Source organism: Puccinia triticina, chromosome 9A (genome assembly GCF_026914185.1).
Source record: "Puccinia triticina chromosome 9A, complete sequence".
Lineage (NCBI taxonomy): Eukaryota > Fungi > Basidiomycota > Pucciniomycetes > Pucciniales > Pucciniaceae > Puccinia > Puccinia triticina.
The window spans coordinates 390973-399701 of NC_070566.1; the positions used below are offsets into that span (position 1 = coordinate 390973).

The 8729-nt window shown below is 46.6% G+C and overlaps 1 protein-coding gene across 1 annotated transcript; it reads left to right on the forward strand.

The window, feature by feature from the left end:
• Positions 1-6227: 6227 nt before the first annotated feature.
• Positions 6228-7035, forward strand: PtA15_9A32 (uncharacterized protein; the record flags this gene model as incomplete). The annotated part of the gene is made up of 3 exons (XM_053172527.1): positions 6228-6663; positions 6707-6817; positions 6911-7035. 3 exons carry the CDS (start codon positions 6228-6230, stop codon positions 7033-7035), a joined length of 672 nt encoding a protein of 223 aa, XP_053023463.1.
• Positions 7036-8729: the final 1694 nt, after the last annotated feature.

Here is an 8729-nt window from a genome sequence, read left to right on the forward strand (position 1 = left end):
CAAGTGCTTGTTCACAGTCATATAGATGCCAACCTGGCGGGCAAACGTCTCCGCCACCGCTCCGCGTTCTCCATTGAACTTGTCGGGTTGAGCGATCTTGGGGGTCTTGGTTGCGGTTGGGGGAGGGGGTGGATTTGGAGTGTGGAGTGCGTCCTCCAACTTGGCCTTGGCCTGGCAGCGTTTTTCCTCCTCGTTGTTGGCCTTCTTAGTAATGTCCGCCAGTTGTTGTCGGAGTTTGGCGGCTTTGGAGGCATCCATTGTATTGCTGTGTGATGTCGGAGCGGGATATTCAAGGTTTCTAGGAGTGGATTGTGGGATATTCAAGGTTTTGGAGTCGGGATGTTCAAGGTTTTGGAGTCGGAGCGATCTGGTTCTTGTTGGTCTGTTGGGTTCTTGGTCTTTGTCTCTGTTAAGTAGATCCTGCAATATGTTACGGTCTGTTCTGTGGAGAGGAAGATGGGGTCTGGGTTCTGGGGGTTCTGGATCCAAGATGGTAGATTGCAGGATGAGGAAAAGGCTTGGATCTCCAGCCTCTCGAACCTTGAGTATGGTCCGTGACATGTACGTGTAGTCTATGTACATGTGAGTCTGCGCTGCGGAGCCCGCGCTAGGGCTCATAACAATGAAGATTGGTACATTGAATTTCCTGTGGTACTACCCCCTGGGGGAGCATTGTATCCACCCAATGGGTTTGATGCGTACGTTGTTTGAGGCTGGTAGAATGGATTTCCAAAAGTGTTGCCTGCTGGGGAGGCATGTAATACACCCATTGTGTTTGATGTATAAATTGGATCTCTACCTCTTCATGGGTTTCTGGAAGAGGAGTGGTAGATGGAATGGTCCATAGCGTGGTCTACGGTTCCACATGTTGATGAGTGACGGTAAATGCTTCTGCTTGCTGGGCCAGGCATTGTTGGAGGGCCAGATGTTGCTTCTGAAGCGATCCGGAGACTCAAACGTATTGTTGAAGAATCCGGAAAGGGATTGACAACAGTTCCTCCTGATGGCATAGTGTAGAGATCATGCCTTGCATGCCTTGATTCTGTAGGTAAAGAAGGGTGTTGGTCTGGATTGAACTGGTTAAATATGTTGGGGGATTGTTGAATGGATTGTACAGAATTGCTTCTGCTCCTCTGAATATTCTGGTGGAGTTGGACAGATTGCACAGAATTTCTCCTACCCCTATGAGGAGTTTGGGGTTGAACAGAGCTCCTAGTGGATTCAAGATGCCGGTGTTGATGGAAAAACCTTTCTTCTTGGTCTGGTAGATTTTTTTCTGATTTCCATTTTTCAATTCCTTTTTTGATGGCTTGTCCAAATTCTCTGCCAGGGACTGGCTCAAGTTGCACTCCTGCAATTCTTCTGTGGGCCTCTGAGGCATGAAAGGAGCATGTATTCAGAATGAAAGAATCTGTTGGGTTGTGTTCCACCATGTATCTTGCAAGATTGCCCTCATGATCTTCCCAAATTCAGCAGCCTTTTTCCTATCTTTCAGCATATCTACAAATGCCTTTTTTATCGCATCTTGGACTCCTAAAGCTTTGGATTCAGTTATATATGCATCTCTGGAAGAATTCACCGCTGTTTCCCACAGTTCATATGAGCGCTCAATAGTCTCACTCCAAGATCTGTAATCCACCACATCCTGAAGAAGTAATGATAGGTAAGCTTTTTAACCTATATTTACAAAATTCATCAAGCAACTGCGTACCCTGTTACCCAAAGAGTCCATTCCCAAGAACTGATAAATATAATCTTCTCCCGATTTATCACTCCTCTTTTCCACTCCCAAATGGCAGATGCGGCAGGTGTCAGCCTTAGAGTCATCACAGCTGACCTAAAAGCTGCCTGTTCTACCTTTGTTACATATAAATTACTTTATATCTTTTTCATCTTAAGAGATAACCTTGTTTTGACTTCATATTCTGTTTCCTCATGCAATTTTAACCCTAGTTACAACTCATCAATTCCTTGTAACTATACTCCTTCCCTGAGTTACTGAGTTATGGCGCCCTTGCGCAGTTGTGACGTGTCAGCGCTACCAGGCGCGCCAAACCACATGTACATATGTAAATTACATAAGCAAACTGTGAAAATTTTCGTAGTCAGGATCCCCCTTGCCTGAGGCGGATCTACAGACTTCAGCACACCAGAACCACCACCCAGATAACCCCAGGATCACCACCAAAGAGCCTACTCTACTCCCAGTATACCTACCGTCATAGGCGCCTAGGATATTGACAGTAAGTAACCTCTTTCACTGAACCTTAATTATCTCAGAGGTACAACTCTGTGTCTTGCTTGATCTGCCTTTTCTTCTTGCTTTGCCTCCTCCTTGATCACAGGGCTGTCCCTTCAATTCTACAGGCCTTTGCCTCTATCTTGATCACAGGGCTGTCCCTTATAATCACTTGGCCTTTGCCTCAAAATCTAGGTTGCAGGGCTGTCCCTCAGGTTTCCCATTAAGAACCTTGACTGTCCAGAGAGAAGTCTAAAAAACTGTGGCTGGATTAAACTTATCTAATCCAGATACCCTCCTGAGAGGAAGCTGTAGCACTTCTAGCACAGATTAGCAGCACTCTTCTGAAGAGTAGCATTGCCAGTGGACGTGCATTCCCACTAGAATAACCTAGTACTTCTCTTCTATCTTATCCTGCTTGGTTTCTTTCTCTCTCTTTCTCTTTTTCTCTTACAGTTGTATTTTCTTTATCCCAAGAAATCAAACTGTTGTCCCCCATTTCTTGTGTCCTGCTGTCACTATAGAGACTCAGGCTCACAGCAGGGGTTCAATGCAGCACCTGGGAGAGGAGTATTGGTGATCTCTGCATGCATTGGGGAGTCGCCTAGGAAGCAAAGAACCACCGTGGTAACACAAACCTCTTGCTGCAATTCACAGTCAAATGCCACACATCCATTTAAAGTCATATCACTGAAGAAAAGAAGTACAGTTCAGTTATTTTATTTCTTAATTCTACTGTGTGTTGTAAATCAGACATCTCACTTCAGTTCATCAACTATTTGATCAGCCAATTCCAACGGACCAGCTGTGTTTGAAGTTGAGAGGAAATGACAGTTATACTGTTGATTTGACAACTTGGGAGGAAGACCTGCAAGTGTGAAATAATAACTGATGTGCTTATTCCACTTTTTGGATTGGTTTCCTGATGTATCATCACAGTAAAGGGCAATTGGAACATGTCTAATAATCCTATTACCAGACTTCTCCCGCCAGTCATTTGGTAAAGAAATGGGAGTGAAAGATCCATGATCCTCCTCTGAAAACAATCCAAAAGAAAAACATTAACAATTCTGCCACTAATTTTTGCCCCAAACCCCCCATGTGAAAAGAGAAGCTCACCCCATATTGTGTTTTTGCACACCAATGACAATGGTTTGTCACCCCACATGCAGATTTCAAAATAATTCAATGAAAATTCTTCACAAGCAATGGAAAGCAACCTTGGTGATTTATATGGCAGGTTTTTAGGTATAATCATCTTGAATTTTGGCTCTTGAGGCAAACCATCATGCTTCAGTTTGGCACACTTGGCATACATTTTATCTTCTTGTTTGTAAAAGAAGATAGGTACCACCAACTCCCCTGAGTGTAACTGACATGGCTCATAGATGTAATAATGCTTTTTGTTTATGGCCACCATTTGTGCACGATATTCCCGAGGAAGTTCCTCACGCCACTTGTAGCAAGGGTGGGCAGTTACGTTACGGTACGTTACGGAGGGCTAATTGGATACCGTAACTTTTTTTTAGTTATCCAAATTAGCCATTTGGGTAACGTAACATTTTTTTTGAGGAACGTAACGTAAAGTGACTTTTTTTATTTTTGAGTTTTGGAGGTTTTGGATAACGTAACTTTTTTGGGGTGGACATTTTTTGTTCAATATTCTCAAAAAATGGTTCATTTGAATAATGAATTTAGCATAATGGTTAGTGCTTGCCACTTGTATGTTTTGCAACATGCAGGTTGCGGGTTCAATCCTCACTGTGCACCTATTTTGACCTGACACCCTGGGCAGAAACTGGCATCAGTGGGTGTTTTACATCAACTTGAGCCCAATACATACTCATATTGAACAAAAAAACCCACAAATAGTCATTTCTCTTGGAAAGTTATGGCAAAGTTACCCAAATTTGGGCAAAACTGTATCGTAACCCATTTTGTTTGAAGCTTCTGGGTAACGTAACTAGAAAATAAACAGCCCTTTTTCTGCGGCAGATATCGTAGCTAAAATCAAGGTATCTGTAACTACTGGGTAACGACAGTTACGTTCCCAATTACGGGTAACGTAACGGCCCACCCTTGCTTGTCGCTCTGGGACAATTTGTATATATTTTTCCCACCTGAATCTACAGGGTAAGAATCCAAGTGAGGGGAAACATATGGGTTTGCCAAATCCTGCACAGAAGAGAATCCAACTTGTTCAACAAAATGAGGTTTTTAATTGAATCTAATGTAGTATACTTAGCAGATTTCACACTCACTAGGGTAATAAGCTTCTGTACACTCAGGGAATAGCATTGATTCTTAAAGACACTTTCTCTTTGATTGGGATTCATGTTGAGCATGTCTCTAAGCTTGGCCTTAGCCCGCCAGACAGAAGTCCAACAACAGAGTTCTAATCCGCAGAGCTCAGCGAGTGAGCAGACCTTGTCATGTTGCATGCGCGAAAGGATGGTATGCATGTAGCCGGTAAGAAGGATTGAGACCAGTTGCTGCGCCGCGCAAATCAAATTAAACCCTGTATCAGCATTTTGGTGACCCCAAGTGACCGGACTTGGGTGGATTTCGCAACACTCACCGCCAACCCTGCAAATGGGTACCACCCTTGATCTTTGACTTCCGGTTCTTCCTCCTCGCCTTCGCCCGCTTCATCTTCCTCCTCCATCCCCTTGTCCACCTGACTGGCCGGCTGGAAGATGTCGATCGCCTCCCACATGTTCAGGAGCTCGTCCTTGCTGTCGCTCTCACCGGTATTTGACCGATCATCCTGATACTCCACGGCCTCCATATAAATGTCATGCAGGTGGGGTGTTGCATGAAATGAATCACGCTGATGTTCTGTTTCATCCTCATCACGATCTGAGTTGTTCCCGGTCTTGACTGTCCCCACTCCGTCAATCTGACGTTCATTTGCACAATCTGATGTCTTGTCCGCTGCTTGACTGTAATCTGGCCGCAAATATGACGGAAGGTTTTCAAGGTGCATGGGCTTCTTTGAATGCTCCTCTGTTGATATCATCTCCCAACCACCGCAAAACCGGCAGAACCATCTTGGCCGGATATCATCAGACGCAGCTTGCTCAAAAACTGATGAGTGAAAATGAGAATCGTGAGTAACTGTGAATGTATGAATTTTAGATAGATTAAATTTTCATGTCGCATTTACCTCTTCAATCTACTCGCAGCACAGAACTCCTGCTGATACTCATTCTTCTCCTTTTGGTGTGAAGCTGGGGAGGGAACATTTCAATGGACCAACAACAGGTATTTAAGGTGTGCCTCCAACCTGGACTGACCCATTCTCCCCCAGAAGCCCACCCCAAATTAACTTGTTTCATCAGCCCAGCAACAAATATGTGACGAGCCGCAAGTCATGTACCAACCCACTCCCCCCTGCAACCCATCCTCGTTGATGACAACAATACCGGAGCCACTGTCCCCGCACCTGTCCCACGTGCCAAGTGACCTCGTCGTGCTGCTAGCCAGGCCATTTCCCGCACCCCTTGAGTGCATCCCGCAGGTTTGCCCATTCGCTCTTAGAGATGTTTACTGTATGGTTGATCAACTGACAGCCTCATTTTCCTAGGCCATGAAGATCATGCTCACATTATTACCCCCAGCCGGATCATTACCGACTCTGGCAGGCGGCCAGGCCCCACACTAGGTAACATTAATTTTTTTTGTTTCCAATGAAACTGCGTACACTGAATTTTCTCCACTTGTTTCCGTACGCAGATCCCCATATTCAACAGCCTATTATCACACCCACCCATATCGGCGGCCCGGTCATCACCCCGAGTCGGATAATCGGTAGCCTGGTCATCACCCCCAGTCGGATAATCCACAGTGGAAGTGGTTCCAGAGCTCCAATCAGTAAGTTATTTTTGGTGCCATCCATCATCCCCTGAGAGATTGCTGAGATGCCCTATGTTCTGCAGTTCATAGCCAACCCAGTGTTACTCCTATTACCTATCCACCCCCAGATCCCATGTCCGAAGACAAAACCCGGGATGAAGAGCCGCCGCGCGGATCAACCTTGGACGACAAGGCTTACAGTGTCTATGGTAGTGTGGACGGTTTTATCCGACCTCCACCGCCCCGCGGTCTTCCGAGTATTACAATTCCAAGCGAGGACCGGGAACTTCCCCCAGCTCAATCGCAAACTCCCTCAGCTGCCAACCGCCGAACCCCTGTCAATCGCCAAACTCCTGCCATCCCCCAACCCCCGCAAACATCAGCAGCAGTACACCATCCCCCCCAAACCCCAACTACACATGTCCACACTCCTGCCCCCGCAGCCCCAGCCCCAGCCCCACCTCGCCAAGTACTCCAAGCGGCCAATGACCCACTGGTGGAGTCACTGCTCGCATTAGATCAGCTGTCTGATACAGACTTACAGCTAGCGCGGCAACTTTTCAACATAAGTTTTTTTTTTTTTCAGTTGACTGACATCTACCATAACCCAAGCTAAGCTTGCTCCTCAGGCGCCGGAACGAAGCCACTGGAGCTTAACAGTTGTCATGTGGATGACCCAACGACGTGCCGCTGCGTTGCCCGCTGCTCCTGTTGCAGCCAACGGTACAGCTGATGTGTACAGCCAGGTTTTCCGGGTAAGCAACCATTTGGCTCACCAGGGCCAAACAAGCTGACCATATTACCTTCTAACAACAGACCCGAGTGCGCCAAATGATCTGAGAGATCCTCATGCAAAGCACACTGGAATCATACAGCCGGGCCCAATCAGCACACGGGCACATCTTTGTGCATTCTCCACTGCCCCTAATCCGAGTAAGTAACATTTTTATTTCTTTATTACCACCATTGCATGTGGCTGACCATTCTTTGTGGCTGTAGAACTATGTATTGGAGCAGTCTCCAGCATTCAGGAGACAGCACCACCAGGAAAATGTAATAGTCAGTTGATGACAAGTGACATTACACCAGCTCCAGCCAGCTACCCACCATCTATCCAATATCTATCCACTATCTACCCCAATCTCCCAACCATCTCCTCAACTTCCAAAATTTACCAAGGAGGTCCTGTTCAGTTTTTGATGAGCCCAACTGATCATCAGTTCTGTTCAGCTGATACTCAGCTTTGGCACCCAGTTCATACTCAGCTTTTCTGCCCAGCTCATACTCAGCTTTTTCACGCAGCTTACTCTCAGAATTGGAATAAAGCCTTTTGGCCAGTCATTGCCCAGGTGATGCTCAGCTTTGTACTAGTCCTGGCGCAGCTGATGCTCAGCTTTGTACCAGTCCTTGCTCAGCCTTCTCCTAGTCCTGTCCCAGCTGATGCTCAGCTTTGGCCCAGTCCTGGGCTTGCTGGCCAGCTGATGCTCAGCTTGCTGAGTATCAGCTGAGCCAGGCCAGGGAAAAATATGGGAATGAGCTTGGACAGGACCAGAGCTGAAAATCAGCTAGGCTAGGGCCAAAGCTGAGCATCAGCTGAGCCATGGACAAGGCTGAGCATCAGCTGTGCCAGGGCCAAAGATGATCATCAGGTGGCCAGTTCCAAAGCTGAGCATCAGCTGGGCCAGGGGAAAAACTGAGCATCAGCTGAGCCAGGGTAAAAGCTGAGCATCAGCTGGGCCAGGGCAAAAGCTGAGCATCATCTGGTTTTTTCACATTGTGCTTTGATCCTGACACCTATCATGTGAGCCCTAGATGTGCTGGTGGAGAGGAGCAGCATTGGAGCAGTGTTGGAGCTGAAAACAAAGCTGTGTCATGTCACTTGCCATCAAGTGACTACTTTTTTTTCCTGGTGCACCTACCTGCGGGAATCCCGCAAAACAACGAATCAATGGCGGGGCTCGTGACCTTCTTACGAAGTATGGTCAAACACGAACGCACTCATATGCAAAACTTGGTAAGTTTTCAGTCTGCACCTCACCTTCCTTTTTTTTTACTAACACTTGTTTTCTCTAGCTCTTGTCAAATTTTTGACAAGAGTCTTGGCCTTGAGAGCTTGGGCCGGTCCCAAGGCTCTTTGACCTCATCTTCACAATTGATCGGTCCTTCCAGCCAAGGGGTGTCCTGCAAGGCCCTGCCGATATACAGCAGGATCTCAATACGGGTGTGATGGTGTGAATCACCATGCTTCAACTACTCACTGTTCACCACCTTATCCATCAAGAACCAGGCAACACCAGGTCCCAATGGGACCTAATCGACGATCAGTTGGAGTCTGTTAGGCAGAAATCAGATGTTGAGCTACAAGCGTGAGTTTTTTTTCTATTTCAATTTTACTTACCGGGGGCTTCAGATCTATGTATGCTAACACTTTGCTCCTGTAGGTACACCCTTCTTCTTTTACAGCGCGATCTGGAACTCTTCCCAGGTGATGTCATTTTTAATGATATCCCTGCAGAGTTGATTCGAGTCCCAAACGCCCTTGAGTGTGACGTGGAAACCCAATTGATTATTGCGCAGTATGGGGACAATCCATCTGACGCAGATATGGCGGCGCTTCTCCAAATGGAAGTCGACC